At 38.9% G+C, this 24,719-nt stretch overlaps 2 protein-coding genes and 1 long non-coding RNA gene across 4 annotated transcripts; all 3 read right to left on the bottom strand.

Moving 5' to 3' along the window:
* Positions 1 to 366: 366 nt before the first annotated feature.
* LOC124264618 (fibrinogen-like protein 1) lies at positions 367 to 6,580 on the bottom strand. The gene is made up of 3 exons (XM_046699362.1): positions 6,246 to 6,580; positions 2,304 to 2,406; positions 367 to 1,525 (listed from the first exon to the last, which is right to left on the bottom strand). The coding sequence occupies exons 1-3, from the start codon at positions 6,552 to 6,554 to the stop codon at positions 870 to 872; spliced, it is 1,068 nt and encodes a 355-aa protein (XP_046555318.1). The 5' UTR covers positions 6,555 to 6,580; the 3' UTR covers positions 367 to 869.
* A 10,954-nt stretch (positions 6,581 to 17,534) lies between these two features.
* LOC124264626 lies at positions 17,535 to 20,155 on the bottom strand. Of its 2 annotated transcripts, XM_046699366.1 has the most exons (4): positions 19,990 to 20,155; positions 19,392 to 19,478; positions 18,211 to 18,318; positions 17,535 to 17,881 (listed from the first exon to the last, which is right to left on the bottom strand). In XM_046699366.1, exons 1-4 carry the CDS (start codon positions 20,045 to 20,047, stop codon positions 17,850 to 17,852), a joined length of 285 nt encoding a protein of 94 aa, XP_046555322.1. In that variant the 5' UTR covers positions 20,048 to 20,155; the 3' UTR covers positions 17,535 to 17,849. The 2 variants fall into 2 exon arrangements, with proteins under 2 accessions (XP_046555322.1, XP_046555321.1); XM_046699365.1 differs by lacking the exon at positions 19,990 to 20,155 and having other exon boundaries at positions 19,392 to 19,682.
* Positions 20,156 to 22,098: 1,943 nt separating this feature from the next.
* On the bottom strand, positions 22,099 to 23,714 carry LOC124264607. Its single transcript, XR_006895180.1, has 3 exons — positions 23,562 to 23,714; positions 22,946 to 23,016; positions 22,099 to 22,275 (listed from the first exon to the last, which is right to left on the bottom strand). It is a non-coding gene; the product is annotated as an uncharacterized LOC124264607 (long non-coding RNA).
* Between the last annotated feature and the right edge of the window lie 1,005 nt (positions 23,715 to 24,719).

Below are 24,719 nucleotides of genomic sequence, written 5' to 3'. Positions count from 1 at the left end.
GTTTGATCAGGGTTACTACATTCTGTAATTCCATAAAACTTTCAAAAGGCTTAATTCCAAACATGTGGACGTCGTTTCCTTGACACGAATCCATCGTATCCAGCTATATCATTAACATGTATTTATGATTCACTATGAATGATAATAAGATGGAGAGCATCCGGTCCCATTGGAGGAACCCGCCAAAGTACATGCAAAGACAGGTCTAGTTTTCTGTGAATAGGTTATTCCATTTAGAAAGTCGCAAAATGTAGCACAGGTTGCATCTGGGATTGCAGTTTCTCGGTAAAGTACGTAGTATCCGTACTTTACAACATGAATATGTACCATATGTTATAAGTTTACTGTTCACTTGAATCAAGCTATGCTTGTATGCTGATCTTTGAAATCACATTCTCAGTTGTACCTCAGCTGCAGGAATATTGCTCGACAACAGTAGATAGTTGAATACTGGAATGTTCATCCCTTTTGTCACAGTCTTATATAGAGTTTTTCTACACTCTGAATCTTTATGCAAAAACATAAATCTTGTATTTTGAACTCCAGTGGGTGAATCAGCGAAATTGAACTGAACATTTTCACGAATCAAGCAAAAGTTGCATGAATGCGCTTCTTTGCACGCAACACTAAACTGGAATGATGACACTATCATATCATCGTAATTGACGTATCTTTCCTATAATGCAGTCGATCGCGCGAGCCACGTACTGATACCTCGAACCGTTTGTCTGGTCCCGACCTCATTACTGTACAAATACAATATATTTGCTAGCTTATCTCAAATTCGAGACAACGCTATCCCGAGCCTTGGGCTCGGTCCTAAATGTGACTTTACGAGGAGGTACGTATCTGAAATGTATCCCTCAAAATCAATCTGCCTTCAAAAAGATCCAACAAGAAAGTATCAGGTTATCTCCATAAGCAGGTGTCCAGAACATCTCCTCGGGTACTCCAGCTCTCTTCTTGTCTGTAGTCTCTGACCAAACACCATTGGGGTTACAGGGAGTGCAGCTCTTGAACCAGAATCCAGACTTGTGTTCTTGAGCACAGTTTAGAGGACTGTCATCATTATCTCTGTCGAAGGTAGAGAAGGACTGCCCCTGTAATGCGCCCAAACAATCACCACCATTATGCGAAGGGTCCGCATTACCCCACGTCGAGACAAATGACATTTGATAATCATTGTTCCTGTTTAGTTTGAACTCATTGTATACCTGGTTTCTGATTTTAAGGGTGAAAACATCTATGTAGTTAAAAATAAGTTTGTGATCACGTCCATTTACAATGTGGGAGATTTTGTCGTTACCGAGCCAGAAGTCATAACGTAGATCGCCGAATCCATCTTTGTAATCTTGCCAAGTACGGTAGAAACTTGTGGAGCTACGCTTGTGTCTCTGTATAAATGTATTACCGCCATGCGCCATCCTGCACCAGACTCGAAAGGGTTCCGGAGACAACACAGGGTGAACTAGAAACAGACCATTTTCTCCGTCATAGTGACCGCTGGTAAAACCCTCAGAGCAATCTGAAAAGATATATTGACCTGTTTTTCTGAATCGTCAAACATATATCGTCATGGGCATGTCTTGGTTGTGTTCCTCCGATTAATGGAGGCCTTTTTGTTAAAGACTACTGACTTTTACACTTTGAAGATATTTTCTGGATTGGGTGTCTGAGGTATGAAAGGCCATACCTTCTATCCAAACAGTGTCGCATGTACCTAGCGACGTGTTGTGTCTCCTCTGAAAGGAGTCTCTTCAACAGAATACTTTGACAGTCGGACCGAAATGTTGAAATGCTTTGAACAATTAGATTTCATTTTTAGCCGACAATATATTGCGTTGAGGACAAGCAGGGTCGGTTGTTAAAAGTCATTAGATATAACATCATATCATGGAAAAGGACTAATATGAATCCTCACAAATGAGTATTATACTTGCTGTATTTGACGGGGAACCTTAAGAACAGGTAACTAAACTTTATATGTGCTTAAATACGGGTACCCATATTGCACGTGAAACTCGCCCTTGATCGCAACGTGTGCATATAAAAAAACGATTTCAAATATTGTAGTGGAAATTATGAATCTCCGTCAAACATCGGCTCTGAAGAAACAATAGAGACAGACATTCTCAAACATCACTTTATCAAAAATTTATTTCGTTTTCAATCATACAAAACACATTTGCCGTTCATATTCATCGCCATCGAATAAGCAGCCTCAATTATTGCTGTCACAGATTCGGTTTGACGTTAGCGGCAAACTAAAAGTGAACACTGTGTGTTCTCCGTAAACAACTCACCGATCATCAGTCGCCAACAGTCGTCACCGACGTATCCATCATAACACTTACACTTCCGTGTTGCCACGCCAGTGTCGCCCTCAGTCTTACAGCGTTTATGAATCTTGAATAGAAGAATCATATTTCATGCATACAGTATTTGATCAGGTAATAAATATGCAGCAGAACAGATATCCCTTCCAATGTGATCACATATTACTGACCATGAAAGATGTGTGCCCGATGTACATTATTGATATGGTTTGCGATTCATGTGGATAAGCGATATGGCTGAAATATTGCCGATGTGACTTTAAATCTTAACTCACTCACTCACTCACTCACTCACTCACTCATGTGAATAAGCCAGGTTGCTGGTGATACTGACCATTGTATACATACAATAAGTGAACGCATTCAGGGGTGAGCTTATCACAACTGACATTCTTTTCTCGTAAGTAAATCTTTACTATGTTATAAATCAAATAAAGATTTATCATGTTGAGATAAATATGTCAAATATTTAATCTCATTAACACAGATGAATCTTAACTATGCGATTTGAGCATTGTCGCGTTTTGAATAATATTTTTCTATTCATCCAAAGGGCGACATAGAGACAAGTTTCAAGGTCAAAAGATGTCGCGTTGTCGGCCCATCTAAGATGGGTAAAAAAAGCCTTAAAATGTGCGACAACGCGACATAATTATCAGTATGAAATAAAGAAGGATGAATTCGCTTGGCAGAGTGGTGTACCGTTGAAATGCCAGAAACCTATGCTCACTCACTCACTCACTCACTCTACTCAAGGCTTAGGGAGCTTGGTAAATTAGCAAGGTATTTCATTACAATAACGTGTGGTGAAGTCTACTTTTCAAGTCAATTTGAATCCTATATATTGTGGACATGCCTTGATTCACAATGCATCGATACATCGATGCCGATGTGGCCTGGATTTTAGCTTGATATTGGAGATATGTCCAAAGTACCTAAAATGACAGGGCCACTTAATGCAGTAATTACAATGAATAGAACCGCAAAGAATTTGTCATCATATTCATGATGTCGCGTGTCGCACATTTTAAGGCTTTTTTATACACATCTTAGATGGACGACAATACAACAACGCGACATATTTTGACCTTCAAAATTGTCGCTATGTCGCCCTTTGGATGAATAGAAAAATATACTGAGTCAAAAAAGAAACTTCACAAAATGTAATTTGAAAAATAATGAATACTTTTTCTCTGATGATACATCTATGTATCCGAAATGGGATCCGTATCTTTCGACTCTAGAAAAACGTTAGCAAAACCCACTCGAAACCATCCATTCGTCGTGCAAATGACGTTAGTGCCAAAACAGGTTTTGCACGTGCAGTCGATCACGTGATCTTCGCATCGAAGTTTTCTTCACATGCACGTGTTTGTATTGGCTTCAAGAATTGAAAAAACACTTTAAAACCACAGTTCTAATGGTACTTGAAATGCCACGATTGTCAAATGTGCAACGTGAACGCCGTTGGCATGTTGCAAGCGGGAAGATCAGTTATTGACGTCACAAGAGCAATGGGATGCAGCTGTCGTACTGTGTATGACTTGCGAGGTCGTCTACAACAAACTGGCACCACTTCTGATCGCCCAAGGTCGGGTCGTCCACGTGTGACGTCACGAGCAGAAGACCATCAAATCGTCCTACGTCACTTACGTGACAGATTTCTGCCGGCTACACGAACCAGGGCTGAGATGTTTAGAGGTCGACTGTCCTCACAGACCATTCGAAATCGGTTGCGGGCTGCCAATCTCCATTCTCGACGTCCATATCACAGGCCTATATTGACTCCGTTTCATCAACGTCTGCTGTGGGCCAACGTCACCTCCGATGGACCCAGAGAGACTGGAATCGAGTCGTCTTTAGTGATGAATCCACGTTTACCCTCAGATTCGCGGACGACAGGCATAGAGTCTGGAGACGACGTCGTGAACGGTAGGCCCAATGTTGTGTACAGGAAGTCGAGAGATTCGGGGGCGGAAGTTGTATGGTGTGGGGTGCTTTCTGTGGGAACAACCGTTCCCGACCTCTGGTCATCAGTGGAAACCTCACAGCTGCTGCTTACCGCGACCAGGTGCTCACCCCTGAACTCGTTCCTTTCATGGCGGCTCATGGCCCAGGTCTACAGTTCCAGCATGATAATGCTCGGCCGCATACCACGATGTTGACACGAAATTTCCTTCAAAACGCTGGAATCAACGTCATGGACTGGCCATCGAGGTCCCCTGACCTTAATCCAATAGAGCACGTTTGGGATGCACTTGGGAGAAGGCTTCGTGGTCTTAGGAACCAACCTCAGAATTTGTAGGAATTTGGCGCTGCCTTGCAAGAGCAATGGCGCAGAATCCCCAACCACGTGTTCACAAACATCAGGCAGTCGATGAGGACACGGTGTTTGGCAGTGGTGAATGCGTGGGGCGGCCATACACGATATTGAACTGAAAAATTTCGCATTTTTATTCTTCTGACTTGACATTCTGTATACCCGTGTTTTGGAACGGCGGTGTCAGTGTATCGAGTACATGACACAGATCTCAGCAATAAAATAATAACAATTTAACCACCTTACCATCTCTTGTTCTTTTATAGTGCCCTGAAGAAAGAATGTGAAGTTTCTTTTTTGACTCAGTATATTATAATTCAAAACAATGCGACAAATGGCTGAAATGTCGCGTTGTCGCATTGTCACGCTTTGGATAATTTTGCCTCTTTGTTTCTGAGAGGTCAACAACACGACAATGTCCCCTCAAGTGAGTGAGAGTTAATATTGTCCCCTCAAGGATTCCATAGTTTTTGGGTTTGTTAAAGAAAACCAAAAGAGCCAAAAAGGTAACATAAAGGTATATTATCATTTGTAATGTGCTTCATGCGATCTGGGCGGTGGGGTAGCCTAGTGGTTAAAGCGTTGGCTCGTCACGCCGAAGACCCGGGTTCGAATCCCCACATGGGTACAGTGTTTGAAGCCCATTTCTGGTGTCCCCCGCCGTGATGTTGCTGGAATATTGCTAAAAGCGGCGTAAAACTAAACTCAGTCAGTCAGTCAGTCAGTTCATGCGGTCTTTTCTACAAATATGTTTTTGTATCTAAGTAAAGACAGATAACAGTGATCTATGCTGATAAGATACTATATACGCTGTATATTCATCGTAGTTATTTAGTGACTATGTTGATAAGATACTATATACGCTGTATATTCATCGTAGTTATTTAGTGCCTATGATGATAAGATACTATATACGCTATATATTCATCGTAGTTATTTAGTGCCTATGATGATAAGATACTATATACGCTGTATATTCATCGTAGTTATTTAGTGCCTATGATGATAAGATACTATACACGCTGTATATTCATCGTAGTTATTTAGTGCCTATGTTGATAAGATCCTATATACGCTGTATATTCATCGTAGTTATTTAGTGCCTATGATGATAAGATACTATATACGCTGTATATTCATCGTAGTTATTTAGTGCCTATGATGATAAGATACTATATACGCTGTACATTCATCACAGTTATTTAGTGCCTATGTTGATAAGATACTATATACGCTGTATATTCATCACAGTTATTTAGTGCCTATGTTGATAAGATACTATATACGCTGTATATTCATCGTAGTTATTTAGTGCCTATGATGATAAGATACTATATACGCTGTATATTCATCGTAGTTATTTAGTGCCTATGATGATAAGATACTATATACGCTGTACATTCATCGTAGTTATTTAGTGCCTATGATGATAAGATACTATATACGCTGTATATTCATCGTAGTTATTTAGTGCCTATGATGCATGTACATTATTTATCTTGAAGATGGTGTAATTTCAATCTCCAAACTTACTTTGTAGGTTTTCCAACATTACAGTGTTTTAAACGCTGGTGTAGCTTCCCACTTACATTATAATGTGTCCAGCCTCCAATGTAGCATTCTCCAGTCTGGAACAACTCCTCGTGTGTCCGGCATAGAGTTCCAGAGACACTGTAAGCCACACACGCCGGGTCTTCAGAACATATCCTGGCACATCCTGTCTTTGTACGTACCGTGTACACCCCTCCACTATGTGGAGGTGTTTGAAAAACTGAACATTGGGAATATTGTACAAAGGCAGCCATCCCGCTTGATGGGTCCCCTAAAATACTTTGAAAACCTAAAACCAAAAGCTTCACAACGATAAAAGCCATCACCGAAGTAGACATGCTGGACATGTGGACGCTGCACTGTACGTGTCTAATACAGCGCAAGTCATGAACTGTTTCCGATGTGATTTCAGGGAACATCATCAATATTCCAAACTTGAAATCAATGTGCTTGCACGTGACCATGACTGCCTTCTGTCAATTCCAATCGATTTGTTTCTGGATTAGTAGCCCAAGGATATGTTTCGAAACTCTGAGAATAGTCGTGCATGACTCTCAAGTGCTGGCAAACATACAGAGAAAATCTCACAACTCAGGAAAAAATATTTCCAGTATGAGTGTCATTGATTCCTCTCTGCCTCACTCTGTTGCCACGATACTAAACTACACTCTCTAATATTTGCTCAGGACAAGGGGGTGGAAAGGTACTATTGTGATGAATTGCTTCATCAATAACAGTTATTATAAACAGTTATGTGAATGAGTATGGTTTTACGCCGCTTTTTGCAATATTCCAGCAATATCACGGCGGGATTACCAGAAATGGGCTTCACACATTGTACCCATGTGGGGAATCGAACCCGGATCTTCAGCGTGACGAGCGGACGCTTAAACCACTAGGCTAACCCAAGGCTCCGTTAAAATTAATGTGTGTGTCTGTGTGTGAGAGTAATTGTGGAGTGCGCGCGTGCATACATGAGTATGTGCGCACACGTCCATCGTTGATTCTAAAATGATAGGTTGGAGACGCCAATACGTTTGCAGTGAACATAAGAAAACATAAAAGTCAGCAGGTGAGCTGAGTAAACCTGATTTCATTTCCTCAGTTTTGTATCAACAATATTATGGGGTCCATTCCATTCCATCAGGAATATTACTTTCTTATTCATCTATATTTTTTAACAAAACACCGACTGGGTAACAGTGTATCTACAACTTCATCCTAAAGCCATACTTGATCTGTTAAATTATCACAATCTAGACCAATATAAAAAGGACATACTTTATCTGACCCGGACAAACCATCCTACACCCGATCTGGGCAGGGGTGGGTAGATAGAGTATGGAGTTTCCATATACTTTCAGATGTAACCACATGCAAAATATACGCACCGACGTTCTATGTTTAACTCAACTGGGTCGATGTTTCTGCTGTTAGAGTGAAGTCCTCGAGATTCATCATAAGCTCAGTAGCATATTTACGTATGCTGAGTCGACTACAAAAGAAACGTCTGGTCCGAGACATTAAAACTGACCCTAATGTGTTTAAAAAAATCAATTTCCCAAACGTTTGTCTTCCCTTATAAGCATTGGAATCTCTGTACACCAATCACAATTCCAAATTCTAGCTGGGTTTTCCAGTTAATCGATCACCAGGTTGAAACTTTTGTTCCCAGGCCGCCGTCACGTGAAGCGTCAAGCAAAAAATACTTCCATATTCAGGCAAATTTTATTATGGCATGCTTTAACCTTTTCACGAACACCTGGTGTCATCACTGATTTTCAAATAGCGATGATATCCGATGTAAGACAAAAAGGTATACTGCAACACCGATTCCATTGTGTGCCCCGTCGAGACCTTGCTGGAGTATTGCTCAAGCGACGTAAAAGGGTAAGCATGGCCTGTCCAATCAGTAGAGTAACACACTGACACGTTTCATTGTAAAAGACTCCGAGTTCACGTGTACATCATTAAAACGCTTGCACGAAATTGGCGTGTATGGAATGGAATCATCATTTTTCTAAATCCATATGCAATCAATACAATTGATATATTCATTTTGCCTGGAAATCAGTTTGTCTGTTTGGCAATTATGCAGATTAGAATATTAGAGAAACCAGAAAAGGGCGCATTAAAGGTAATCCTATTTTTCATACCACCCACGACTATTTAACTATGAGTGAAGTAAACTCGTCGCCAACTTACTCTACACAGAGGCCAACATGGCTGGAATATGGTATTCTTAAAGAACTTCATGATAACTATGTTTTTTCCAACATGACAGGCATACGTGTGAAGGTTAAACTGATATTGGTGTGCAGAAATGAGGAAAACAGCTTCTCTGCAAAATATGACACAAAAACATTCCTTTCGGATCCCAAATGAAAAGTGAAGAGGCTAAGCTCATTCCTGTGAAAAATGCATCAGATGTATATCTGCTGTACAGCTTGATAATTTGGTCTGTGTCTGCAAATGTCATATATTCACAGGTCAAAACACAAACGTAGATCCGATATGGATATCACCTTTCTGGACACAACTAAGAATTACACAGAGAAGGAAAACGATACATTGCCATGCTCCCTCAGAACACTAATGTGTATGCACGAGATATTTGATAAAGTCAAGGAGCAAAATGTGACAAAGATATATGTCAGATGATCGATTTTCTTGGAGACAAATACAAATACAAATAAAATGCATGTCTGAAAATCCTAGCTCACGAAATTCAATCTCGGGAAGCTAGTCTAAATCATGATATATCTATGCTAAGATATGATGTGAATCGAATAAGCAATAAAGTTAAAAATCTACACTACACTATTGATAATAATGCCTTTTGACACGAGAACATGTGCTATCGATGAAGAGATCGATTGTATAAACACAAACACGCTTTTGTATTCTGAAGCGGGAAAAAGTTCCTTGACACAACATCAGGAAAAAGAATTATAAAACAAACGAGGGTTTTATTGTGAAGCAGTCATTGTTTCAGATAGTCCACCAAGGGTGCATCCCTCGAAACAGGAGAAGTCAACGAAAAACAACGGAAAACAATGACCTGACCGCGGACGTTACGTGAGAAACGTCAAGTGAAGACACTGATACAAGGACGGTCAGATTTAATGTGTCAAAAAGCATTCTTGTTGCCTCACGTGTTTGGAAAAGAGACTTTCCTGTCTGTACGTTGAGGCGGAACAACCTTTTTATAATAATTGAACTTGCAATCAACGACTATTCATCAGTGCAATTATCTACGTAACTGTGAAGGGCGAAACCCGACATATACTACCTATTTTAATGTACTCATTGCGCAAAAACCACGACTATCGGATGCAACTGTCTGGTCTGCAAATGTGCATTGCCAGACATGGGTGCCAAACTGTCCATTGTATTCAAATGAAAGATCTGGAGCTGAAATTGAGGATTCTCCTGCTTATCATGCGTCGGACTTCAACCTGCTACTTTTAGTGCATGGAACTCATGAACTATGGCCTGGATTAAGCACTGGCACAATTCATCATTCGTAGACGGAATTCACAACGATTTTTATAGATGTACTGTAAGTGTAGCGGTGACTCCACAACTCGTCACATGGATCCCGCGGCACGTGTGTACAGAAATGGGAGTATAGGCTACTGATGAATTAAGGGTGTCAGTAGGCCTACTAAATGCCCAGACCATATGCTTGGTATAAGTCTAGAAAATGAGATTACTACTACATACGGTACAATACTTTCTCCTACAAATGTTTTGACAGTGTTTATCTTAACTAACTCCATTATGTGATGAGCCTGTATGATCCTTAACACTCAAACTTCGAATAACTGATTCTGCATCCTCCTGGATGAATCTGCATATATGGCAACTCTGATCCGAGCATGAACTCGGATGACGGCTACAGTAGTCTGTCGGGATATTGTTCCCTCCAGATATGTGGTTCACAGAGACGTTGTACCGACTGATTGTTGCCAGAAATGTCGTGACTCGAGAGCTTGCAGAAAACTCACCTCTGTTGAGTTTGTTGTAAGCCTGCACACAAGGACGGCGATCAGTGAGTAATTGAGCCTTTTGAGTTGAAGCAGTGATGAATGGAGAAAAATGTTTTATGGATGATCCGATAGCAAGAGCCTCCAGCTCACAAGGAAGCCATGCAACTTGATGAGTCTTCAGTTTGGCGTTGAAGAAGCCGGCCAATAACGGTTTGGTATCACGACAAGCATATAATGTTCCCGCCATCTGTGACGATGCACAGAGTATCACTTGGTCTCGGAATAGTGATTGTCTTGTTGTCCGACAGGGCAGCTTTGGCCTTGTTGAATGCACAGTACAGATCATCAGTCCAGCAAAGTTTGTCTTTAGACTGTTTTTCCGGCCGTGGCCTTGTCTAAAGGTTGGAGGCGATCTGCATATCCATGGAGGACACGACTGAGTGCATTATAGACACCAACAAAGGAATGCAATCCCTGTACTGTCGGTGGTGGTGATACGTCTGGTATGCCTCAGTGTATGATAGGACAACCGGAATAACCCCGACTGGCTCAAAATGGGCTGTGTTTAGGTGATATTCAGACCAGACATCAGGCAAATATCAGTGTCGGAGCCCCAGTTTATTCAGGAGTCGTCTGGTATGCCTCAGTGTATGATAGGAGAACCTGAATGATCCCGACTGGCTCAAAATGGGTTGTGTTTAGGTGATATTCAGACCAAACAGTAGGTAAAATCAATGTCGGAGCCCCAGTTTATTCAGGAGTCGTCTGGTATGCCTCAATGTATGATCAGAGAACAGAAATAATCCCGACTGGCTCAAAATGGGCTGTGTTTAGATAGTATTCAGACTCCAGACTCCATCAACCTTCGCTGACCTTTTCGTTGTGGTCAGTCATTTGAAATAGTGTCAACAAATCCATATTTAATTACGCAAGTTTATCATGTTGTTACTTTATCTCGTCATGAAACATATTTTTTATATCTGGACTTTGCAATCCATGTTATTAATTTTACTCAAAAGGTCAAAAAAGAATGTTTATATCAACTGCAGTGAAATCCTGTGCCTCACTGATATTATAACTTCGGTCCGAATTAGTCACAAAAATCACTGTCATATTGCATCTACTCACGCCTTGAAATGAAGTGAATTTGGCAGAAAATGGATACGTAAACATGTTTCGTTTGGCTAAAAGTAATAGTTCTTGTAGCTGGACGATCACATGTCTTCGCTGTGGAAATAGCGAGATCGCGCGAAACCTCATTGGTGACAGGTCAAATTGTTGCTTGCCTAAATACTATCCAGCAATACGCCAAAGTTCTGTCGCATAACCTTACTTATGATTATATATATTTTTCAGTTATAGAGCAAAACCTGCAATTAAAATGAAACAATATACTTGTCATGGTAACATAATAATTTCAGATACTATATTTTTTCCGATTACTCCGATTAACTAAATCACCGGTAGATGGCGGGGAAAAGTGTGCACAGCTGATTGCGATTTCCTACGGTGTATACGAGGCAAATGCACACGCTAATTCTAATCCCTGCATATTATACAATGCCTAGCAAAAACAAATTAGAACTGAAAAGATACATAAAATTGTTTAATGATTTTTAATTGAAAATTTTACGTCTTTACTGACAAAATCGTCTTCTCTCGTTCGTTCACAGGAAGCGATACGATGTCGTTTTCTTACCCCCGAAAGAAAGACTACATATCTGCCTGTCTTCATCAGGGTGTTGATTTCCTATAGAGGTTTTCGGTGTTTGAGTATGAGAATATTTCATATTTAGTTGTTGGTTAATCGTAACATATCCTAAAACCATGAGTGGTAAACAACGTAAACTAATCTAAAGCAAGGGCACATCGGCGCTTGAGCGGGAGTTAGTTAAGCCAAATGATAAATGTATGTTACAGCAAAATATTTTTAGAAATATAAAGTAATCATAATCTCAGTGTTTATTCCAACTAGTCTGGTTTGTTTGACTGCATCATATTTGAAAAAATTAAGCACAAAAGTATCAATTGATTGTATGTGCGATGTTAAACATCGGAAACAAGATAGTCAGTTTCATGCACACATATGAAAAACAATTTTCTCGGCGCGCAAGACACTGAAACACATAAACAACCAATGGGCGACATGTATCAAATAAGCAGCCACAGAAATGTATACACGTATATAGTATTAAACAGCAACCATTGTGCGACATATATATGTATATTACATAAGCGACCATTGGGCGACATATATATACGACCTTTGGGCGACAGTCGCCTAAAGGTCGCATATATACATGTACGCCGTACACTTTACCTTTGGGCGACACGGTATGGGCGACACCAAAAATATATTTTCTATTTGTATATATTTACAAGGTTTTATCCCCTTTTTATGTTTAATTATCAAATTCAAATGTATATAACCCAAGCAGAATAATAAATCAATGTAAGTTTGTAATATACGGCAATGTCGCCCAAAGGTCGCAGTCTATAGTCCTGTCGCCCAAAGGTCGGATTTGCCCTTAGGACGGGAAACCCTGTCATCGAAGCACAGTAAAAATACTAATACTCTAAGCTCTTTATTTAAAACTAGTACCCCGTCATCAAAATAGATCATGAGAGAGAAACAGTACAAAATAAAAACAACGGGCTATAGATCACCAGCAACTGTGATGTTTAGGATACATACATATGATACAGACATATTGATGTGTAGGATACATACATGTGATACAGATAAATTGATGTGTGGGATGCATACATATGATACAGACATATTGATGTGTAGGATACATACATGTGATACAGATAAATTGATGTGTAGGGTACATACATGTGATACAGATAAATTGATGTGTAGGGTACATACATGTGATACAGACATATTGATTCGTATGATACATACATATGATACAGACATATTGATGTGTAGGATACATACATGTGATACAGATAAATTGATGTGTAGGATACATACATGTGATACAGACATATTGATTCGTATGATACATACATATGATACAGACATATTGATGTGTAGGATACATAGATGTGATACAGATAAATTGATGTGTAGGAAACATACATATGATACAGACATATTGATGTGTAGGATACATACATGTGATACAGACATATTGATTCGTATGATACATACATATGATACAGACATATTGATTTGTAGGACACATACATATGATACAGACATATTGATTCGTATGATACATACATATGATACAGACATATTGATGTGTAGGATACATACATGTGATACAGACATATTGATTCGTATGATACATACATATGATACAGACATATTGATTTGTAGGACACATACATGTGATACAGACATATTCATGTGTAGGATACATACATGTGATGTAGATATATTGACGTGTTAAATACATACATTTGATACAGACATATTGATGTGTAGGATACATACATGTGATACAGACATATTGATGTGTAGGATACATACATATGATACAGACATATTGATGTGTAGGACACATACATGTGATACAGATAAATTGATGCGTACGATACATATATGTGATACAGACATATTGATGTGTAGGATACATACATGTGATATTTACACATTTACGTGTAGGATACATACATGTGATACAGATATATTGATGTGTACGATACATACATGTGATACAGATAAATTCATGTGTAGGATACATACATGTGATATTTACACATTTACGTGTAGGATACATACATGTGATACAGATATATTGATGTGTAGGATACATATATGTGATACAGATAAATTGATGTGTAGGATACATATATGTGATATTTACACATTTACGTGTAGGATACATACATGTGATACAGATAAATTGATGTGTAGGATACATACATGTGATATTTACACATTTACGTGTAGGATACATACATGTGATACAGATATATTGATGTGTAGGATACATAAATGTGATACAGATATATTGATGTGTAGGATACATAAATGTGATACAGATATATTGATGTGTGGGATACATACATGTGATGTAGACATATTGACGTGCAGGATACATACATGTGATGTAGATATATTGATGTGTAGGATACATACATGTGAAACACATATATTGACGTGTGGATACATACATGTGATGTAGACATATTGACGTGTAGGATACATACATGTGATGTATATATATTGATGTGTAGGATACATACATGTGATACAGATATATTGACGTGTGGGATACATACATGTGATGTAGATATATTGACGTGTAGGAATCATACATGTGATACAGATATATTGACGTGTAGGATACATACATGTGATACAGACATATTGACCTGTGGGATACATACATATGATGTAGATATATTGACGTGTGGGATACATACATGTTATACAGATATATTGACGTGTAGGATACATACATGTGATACAGACATATTGACGTGTAGGATACATACATGTGATTTAGATATATTGACGTGTAGGATACATACATGTGATGTAGATATATTGACGTGTAGGATACATACATGTGATACAGACATATTGACGTGTAGGATACATACATATGATACAGACATATTGACGTGTAGGATACATACATGTGATGTAGATATATTGACGTGTAGGATACATACATGTGATGTAGATATATTGACGTGTAGGATACATACATGTGATACAGACATATTGGCGTGTGGGATACATACATATGATGTAGATATATTGACGTGTAGGATACATACATGTGATACAGATATATTGACGTGTAGGATACATACATGTGATACAGACATATTGACGTGTAGGATACATACATGTGATGTAGATATATTGACGTGTAGGATACATACATGTGATGTAGATATATTGACGTGTTGGATACATACATGTGATGTAGATATATTGACGTGTTGGATACATACATGTGATACAGACATATTGACGTGTAGGATACATACATGTGATGCAGACATATTGACGTGTAGGATACATACATGTGATACATATATTGACGTGTTGGATACATACATGTGATACAGACATATTGACGTGTAGGATACATACATGTGATACAGACATATTGACGTGTAGGATACATACATGTGATACAGACATATTGATGTGTAGGATACATACATGTGATACAGACATATTGACTTGTAGGATACATACATGTGATGTAGATATATTGACGTGTGGGATACATACATGTGATGTAGATATATTGACGTGTAGGATACATACATGTGATGTAGATATATTGATGTGTAGGATACATACATGTGATGTAGATATATTGACGTGTAGGATACATACATGTGATACAGATATATTGACGTGTAGGATACATACATGTGATGTAGATATATTGACGTGTAGGATACATACAGTGATGTAGATATATTGACGTGTAGGATACATACAGGTGATGTAGATATATTGACGTGTAGGATACATACATGTGATGTAGATATATTGACGTGTAGGATACATACATGTGATACAGATATATTGACGTGTAGGATCCATACATGTGATGTAGACATATTGACGTAGGAGACATACATGTGATACAAACATACTGACGTGTTGGATACATACAGGTGATACGGACATATTGACGTGTTGGATCATACATGTGATACAGACATATTGACGTGTTGGATACATACATGTGATACAGACATATTGACGTGTTGGATACATACATGTGATACAGACATATTGACGTGTTGGATACCCACATGTGATACAGACATATTGACGAGCTGGATCCATACATGTGATACAGACATATTGACGTAGGAGACATACATGTTCCACGGACATATTGACATATCAGTGAGAGAACTAGTGTAACATCTATAGTCACATCTGCATTTCAGCCATATTGAGACTAACACAAATTACAAATTCCTGATAATACAGTTACAATTTAGAACCCTGACAACAAAGAACGGTGAAAACATCTACAATATTACAGAAACAGAATTGAAAACAAGCATCAATGTCTGGAATCTTATTTATATTTAGGACAATGCAATATAAAAACAAGCGACAGATCGTCAGTAACTCAAGGTAGATCACCATACTGGGGACCTTAGGGACTTGCAATAGATTTGCTACCTGACCGGACCCTTGCTGATTTTACACCATTCCTTCATATGCTGTCGAATGTAAATAAATCCAACGACTAATTAAAATAACCTTTTTTCTACGAAACTGGTAGACCTAAACTTCCTTTTATTGTTTCGGGACTCTCAGGAGGAAAATACTTGAACCCCATGTGGGATGCAGCCACTATCAATCTCAGTTGTTAATTTAAACTACCAATAACAAAACAGTAATAAATAATAATAATAACAGTAATAAAAACAGTGAAAAGTACGGGTGAATGATGACAAAATGTCATGAAAATCGGTCGAATAGTTTCGGAAATGTTCACTTTTTGTTGAGCATGGGTCGTTCTGGCGAAAGGCTAAATACACAAAGTATAGGCGACTACGCTTGTTAAAGGGGTTTGGCATCTCCGACCGTCAGGCAGTTGTTCGTGTTGAATCGGTTAGGTGTGTGTACGGCTCGGGAAAGACCTCGGACTGCGATCAGCGTTACCTTGTTTATTATCATGAGAATTTTCACTAACTTCATTGGTTGGATGTCTTCAATCTTCCAACAGACATATGTGCATTCAGATTACACAAACTTCATCAACCATCTGAATGAGCCAATTTTCGGCAATCTTAAGTACAACTAGACCTGGGTCATCCCATTTACAATGAAAAATGAACAGTGGTTGAATAATGATTAAACAAGATCAAAATCCTTTGAAGATCCGGGTTAGAAATGGTCTTCCAGAGCCCATTGTAAGAGTCGAGTAATCGGGTAGTATTGCTTGCTTACTTGGCCGATGCATGGCGTTGTATAACAGCTGACATCGCCGAGATAACATGACTTGCTGTGGGATGTGAATCCGTTTATTTCAGAGAGGTAGAGTGAGTGAGTGAGTGAGTTAAGATTTAAAGTCACATCGGCAATATCTCAGCCATATCGTGACTAAAACTAGTTCTAAATTCATAATACATACATATAATATATATAACCCTGTCAGCAAAGGACAGTAAAACCACTAGATTATCACAGATTGAGTTAAAACTAGCTAGCATATATCTTTAAAAGTACAAAACTATTTTTGGACAATACAATGTAAAAAGGGGCTATAGATGGCCAACAGTAGAAGGTAGATCACCTCAGAGACGTAGAAGAAAAGCATAATAATACCCTGTAAACATTATCATAATACATATGAATACCACAGAATAGTTACGGTGGTATCAACGATTCATTGATAGCAATAAGAAAAGAGAACAAGGGAGACAACTGAAACACATTTAACGCACATCACATTGCACAATAAATGAACACATTAATAACAAACAGCTTTCCCTTTCAATTGTTTCACTTAGATAATAATACTGGTTTGTAGTAGGGAGTGAACATAATATATATTTTCTCCACATGATAATGCAAAGTGCATGTCATATAGCCGGAGTAGCATGAAACAAAATCACTTCAAACGGTCGTCTTGATTCGTCTGTCCACATAGAACTGGATCCAATGCTTGGTGTCGCCAGTTATAGTGGTGTTCCTCACTGGTTACCGAGGCTGCAGTCCATCGTTACTGAAAGTAATCACGTCGTGATGCAGTGAATGAAATAAGGCCCGTCCAACAGCCCGATACGGGTTAGATATCTGGCGGACGGTCCAACATTACACCTAGATGGTCTGGTAAAAATTGTAGGTGTTCCAGACATCTGAGTAATTCACCATATCTTGGTGTCTGGTTAAATCCATTCTGGGCTGGTCACATTTTGAAGTAACCAGCCCTTATGTCTGGCTTGGTTTTTGGCATATTTCACCTACTGCGTGATGAGACCGGTTTTAACTTTCATCTTCAGTTACCACGTAACAGATATCAAGCTAAATTGTGACAAAATCATAACTGAATACCTTTCCGCTCTGCTTTCTTGACAGGTTTAGCATATAGATCGTCGTCAATATGAAAGGGTTCCAGCGACAGCGTCCTTCGCTCTTGAAGCCCGCTCATGTTGTGTGCATCTGAAATATACATGTGTTGCATATATAGCAAGATATCTGGAAGGTCCTTGAAGGTCTGGGTTAGAATTGATCTTCAGTAACCCATGCTTGTCGTAAGACACGACTAATGGAATCGGGCGGTCAGGCTTGCTGACTTGGTTGACACATGTCATTGTATCCCAATTGCGTAGATCGATGCTCATGCTGATGATCACTGGATTGTATGGTCCATACTTGATTATTGACAGACCGCCGCCATATAGCTGGAATATTTCCAAGTGCAGCGTCAAACAACTACGTAAAACTAAACTCACTCACTCACTCACGCAAAATATCGGGATGTCACCTTCGTTATTACATTTTAGGAGTCCCTACCTGATACACAGCCTTGTGGTAGATCAGAGTTCCTACCTGATACACAGCCTTGTGGTCGATCAGAGCTCCTACCTGATACACAGCCTTGTGGTAGATCGGAGTCCCTACCTGATACACAGCCTTGTGGTAGATCAGAGTTCCTACCTGATACACAGCCTTGTGGTAGATCAGAGTTCCTACTTGATACACAGCCTTATGGTAGATCATAGATCCTTCCTGATACACAGCCTTGTGGTAGATCAGAGTTCCTACCTGATACACAGCCTTGTGGTAGATCAGAGTCCTACCTGATACACAGCCTTGTGGTAGATCAAAGATCCTACCTGATACACAGCCTTGTGGTAGATCAGAGTTCCTACCTGATACACAGCCTTGTGGTAGATCAGAGTTCCTACCTGATACACAGCCTTGTGGTAGATCAGAGTTCCTACCTGATACACAGCCTTGTGGTAGATCAGAGTTCCTACCTGATACACAACCTTGTGGTAGATCAGAGTCCCTACCTGATACACAGCCTTGTGGTAGATCAGAGTTCCTACCTGATACACAGCCTTGTGGTAGATCAGAGTTCCTACCTGATACACAGCCTTGTGGTAGATCAGAGCTCCTACCTGATACACAGCCTTGTGGTAGATCAGAGTTCCTACCTCATACACAGCCTTGTGGTAGATCAGAGTTCCTACCTGATACACAGCCTTGTGGTAGATCAGAGTTCCTACCTGATGCACAGCCTTGTGGTGCCTCCTCTGTTGTTGCGTCCCCGCCCACCTCCACAAAACCAACGTAACAAACGTTGTCCACCATCGCTGAAGGAGACAAACATGTGCAACAGGCACAAGTCAATAAGCTCTGAGACAGTCTATGAACTTGGGTCAAACATATCTTGTTAATGTGCTTTCTCATCAATATCGCAAATATACAGTAAGTCACCATGGTCCCTAATATGGTGATCTACCTTCAGTTATTGGCAATCCATAACCTGTTTTTATCTTGCATTGTCTTCTGTAGTTAATATATTTTAGATTTACATACTACTTTTATATTCATAACTGTGATATTCTAGTTCTTCTTTACTGTCCTTCGTTGTCAGGCTTTCTATATTGTACATGTATTTATGATGAAACTTCTGTTAGTCTCCATATGGCTGAAATATTGCCGATGTGACTATAAGTCTTAATGCACTCACTCTCATCAATATCACTGGGTTGTATTAAAGAATGAACGGTTAAAATACGATGTTGGTAAGGGATTGATATTTCTGAATTTATCCTAACATGAGTATCCTTTGAAGTTTTAGAAATGTAATTAACAAAATACCTATGTCGTTTCCCGATTCTTCTTCTTTATGATCATCTTTTACCCTGCAAGGAATCATTGTAAAATATACTTTAGAATATTAATTATCAAACATAACAGTATGAAACGACAACTATTTGCAAGCATCCGCAATCAAAGATTTCTACTCACGTCTCTGGTTCTTCATCTCTTGCCATTGAAACAAATCAATGCATGTAAGCTGGTAACATATGAACACAATTTACTGATGATGTCAAAATGTTGAATTAAATATATTTTTACGTTAGTCATTATCAAATATGAAGTTGGAAATCTGAGAGCACAGCCCTGTGAGGAAATGGGTCTACCTGTGATGGTGACAATATTTAATTTGATATTAAAATATTTTTTCGAACCGAAGCGAGGGTAAGTATTTTGCCAACCTTTGCTCGATTCGCTCTCATATATAAGACTGGTCAGTTTTCTCTCTGAGAGCAACCCTATTTGCGCTACGGTGCCTGAATACCGCTTCAATGGATGTGTTATTTACATATGGGGAAATAATATGAACAGTGCAAGCATTGGCTTCAGATCAAACAACAAATGTTTATGATGTTGATGGGCATGATATCATGCAGTATACATGCACCATAGCCATCTTCAGCTAACCTGCAGCATGTTTCATGCGAACGACAGCGAAAACCGATGAGGACAATGATGATGACCAGCCCCGCACTGGACCCAGCTATAATGTACACATTGGGGACACCAGAGTGAGGCAAATCTGAAACGTACACAGACATGGGCTGTGAAGTGAGTGACTAGTGAGCGAGGTGGGATTTTAGCAATAGTCAACCAATATCACTACAGGGACATAAGACATGGGCTTCGCATATTGTATCCATGTGGGGAATCGAACCCGAGCCTTTAGTGTAACTAGTGAGGTGCGCTTTAACCATTGGTCTACCCTGCCGACCCTATGTTACTTCGCGCGTATGTACATAAGGTACATAAATCTGTTTCATTCAATCAACAGTAAAACATGTTCGTTCATGTGTTCATTCATCAATGAAATCAATATTTCTTCGTAAATACATAACTCATCTTCATAAAAAAATATGCAAATTTACTTATTTCTTCCAAAGGGAACATGCATATCCAAAACTGTGTAGTGGTAAAACACAACATGGTCATAATACTGTCGTCTCCACATATCTAAGGTTGACAGAATTAATATTAACCTGTAGATATAGGGCCATGGTGTGGTGCAGTGGTGATCAAAGCTGCAACTGGAAAACAAAGGGCAATATCATTCAGAAATGTCGTCAATGATAAATTTCAAGTGAACATCATCTATTTGTATGTGTTCTTTTCCATAGCAGCCCAGTCAACAGTGATCCGTGAGTCTAATCTTTATTTCATTTAAAACAATTCAACAACAGAGGAGTCATTTGTCACATGGACAGGAATGTGTCACCGAATTCTAGTTACACGAGTGTTTTCTTAGCCCTAGCGTACATACTTGTTGTTGGGTCAGGATACATCCCATTGATGGATCATTTGTCACATGGACAGGAATGTGTCACCGAATTCTAGTTACACAAGTGTTTTCTTAGCCCTAGCGTACATACTTGTTGTTGGGTCAGGATACATCCCATTGATGGATCATTTGTCACATGGACAGGAATGTGTCACCGAATTCTAGTTACACGAGTGTTTTCTTAGCCCTAGCGTACATACTTGTTGTTGGATCCAGGATACAATCTTGGACACTTCCTCGTCACATACAACTGAACGTGCTAATGATCGAAATGTTCGAATGTTAAATAGAATGTCATCTCTATTATGACTCTTCATAACCTATTTTCGCCCATCCCATTGATGGATCATTTGTCACGTGCCCTGGAATGTGCCTCCTAATATTAGTTATGCAATAACGTGTTTTCTTAACCTAAGCATGACGTCACCATGACGTACATACCTGTTGTAGGAGCCAGGACAACAACATTCAGGTTGTTACTGTAGTAGTCGTCAACGCTGCATCTCCACACGGATCCATCCAGGCCGGAGTTAATCTGAAGCATCACCTTGTGTACTTGTTGGTTGTGTCACATTGATACGTCCTGAGACTTGATCGTATTCCGTTGTGTTTGAGTCATCTGGTAGTACTTTCCCCAACTGTTTGAAATATCGCCTCTGTGTTTCTGTACCACCTCACTGCAGTTAACGGCGGGATATTATCTGTTGTTTTACTGCAGGACAGTGTTAGCAAGCCACTCTCTACTACGGAAACAGGATCTCCGGTGAGGTCAAGGTCAGTACATATCACTGGAAGAAACAAAACTAAATTCATACATTTTATTCTCTCTAAACGAGTGGTTTTGGTACCTGTTTTGAAATATGAAGTAAAATGATAATATAAGGTAATACACTTATGGAATGTTAGTACGTAAGTCCTGAAACATTCGAAGTACATTTGAATTTACCAAATTATAAAACCGTTGCATTTTTTTTAATTCTAAATCACGGCATAATTTGCTTATAATCACCAATGGCCGAAGAGATGGTGTAAAGAGATGACCCAGCTAGGGTCCATGAAGATAGCAAAGGCACTGTAAGTCCCCATGGTCCTTAGTGTGGTGATCTACCTTCAGTTGCTGCGATCTATAGCCCAATTTTATGTAGTAATGCCCTAAATAGTAGATAGTTTTAAGTAACATGCTTGTTTTAATTTTCTGACTGTGATATACTATAGTTGTTTTACTTTCCTTCGTCGACAGATTGTATAACATAAAATCCTAAAGTATTTCTTGTTTTAGTCACTATATGGCTGAAATATTGCCAAGGTGACTTTAGATTTTAACTCAAACACTCACCATGGAATGTTATGTTGTTTAGGACTCGTCATGAAATAAATTTAAACATTTCCTCATCAGATACCACCAGACCTTTCTGTTAGAAGGAAAGAAAGAAATAAAAATGATATTACACAACCAACCTGTCATGACGAACATACTGCACACTGCAGACCACGTTGCCACCTTCAGATATATTCTCATGATCTTGATTCTGTAAGGTTTCAAGGTTCATCTCGTTGTTAATGTGATGTAAATCGCTGTATTCCAAGTATAATGTAATCATTGTCTTGTCCAAAAAGGGAATTGCTGGCGATCTCTAGCCTTTCATATATTGCATTGTTAAGAATAAAGGTTTATTGTTATGAGTGAGTAAATGAGTTTAGTTTTGCGCCACTTTTAGCAATATTCCCAGAATATCACGGCTGGTGACACCAGAAATGTGCACATTGTACCCATATGGGAAATCAAACCCAGGTCTTCGGTGTGACGAGCGAACGCTTTAACCACTTACCCGAATGCCCTGTATGGTTAATAAATTACATATCTGGCAGTCTATGAATACACGGTGTCATTTAGAAAAACGTCAAATGTAACGCAAGTTATGTTTTACGACACTTTCATGATTTTTAAACGATTCAAGTACTTTTGTTAGGTTGTTTAACAGTCATTCGATGATTGGATTTTATAATAAAAACGTGTATTTGTTATGTACACAATACATTTGGATGTGTATTTAATTCTAACTCACTCACTCACCTTAAATGGGAAATTGAAACCTGCAAATTCACCTCCAAACGTTATCCACCACGTAGGTTTGATCAACACCCTTTGGGTATATAAATATCCTTAGCAGATGCTTGTGATCTGGGTTATGAAACTAGTTGTGTACACACATACGACACAGTCCGTTGTCGCTCTTCTCTGTTTCTATCATTGTATGTGCTGGTATCACGACATATTTAAACAGGAAACATCATTAACTTCCTCGTTCGTCAAGTGCATTTGTGAATCATCCGTATTATGTTCCCTTTACATATAAAATGCGTGGACGTTCTCTTTTAGTGACAATCATTCAGGGTTGGGTGAGTGAGTTAAGATTTTAAGTCACATCGGCAGTATTTCAGCCATATCGTGACTAAATCAAGTTATAGATATATTAATAATTAAAGGTAAATGATAACATTCTGTCAGCGAAGGACAGTAAAACAACTAGATTTTCACAGATATAAATCTAAAACTAGTAAGTAAATCTAAAATATTTTAACTATAAAAGACACGACAATATAAAAACAGCCTATATATATTGCCAACAACTGATGGCAGATCACGATACTAGGTACCATGGGGACTTAAAGTACATTTGCTTCCTGCATGGACCTTAGCTGGATTTACACCATCCCTTCAGCTAAAAAGCAATTTTAGACAATCTAGCCATAAATTAAAAAAAAGATACATTTTCTACGATTAGAATACTAGAGAGTTTTACTTTACTTTAAATGTTTCGGGACTTACGTACCATTACGGCGATATATACATGGTACATTGTGTGTCGTTGACGTTTTGTGTTTCGAAACTTTGAGTCACAGATGTTACTAAATGTAGACTTACTTATTCATTCGAGCTCATACTAACGAACCACATTTCTAAGTAACTGCATTTTACTCTGCAGATCCGCGATCGCACGGTCTGCCATTAAGTTAAGTTTATGGGTTTAACCGTTGGTTATGATCATGTAAATCACTGTGTGATTCCCTGCTTGGTGTAAGACAATCTCAGTTCGTGCTATCCGACGCTGTGGTTTCATATTTATATTTTGTAGCGAAACGAGTGAGTGGGTATGATTTTAACACTGCTATTGCAGTACCACAGTGGAAAACACCTGAAATGGGCTTCACACATTGTTACCCATAGTGT

Source organism: Haliotis rubra, unplaced genomic scaffold, assembly GCF_003918875.1.
Source record: "Haliotis rubra isolate DU_JTF1 unplaced genomic scaffold, ASM391887v1 Scf932, whole genome shotgun sequence".
Taxonomy (NCBI): Eukaryota; Metazoa; Mollusca; class Gastropoda; order Lepetellida; family Haliotidae; genus Haliotis; species Haliotis rubra.
The sequence above is the reverse complement of the archived record's forward strand: the minus strand, read 5'-3'. Positions and strand labels throughout refer to the sequence as shown.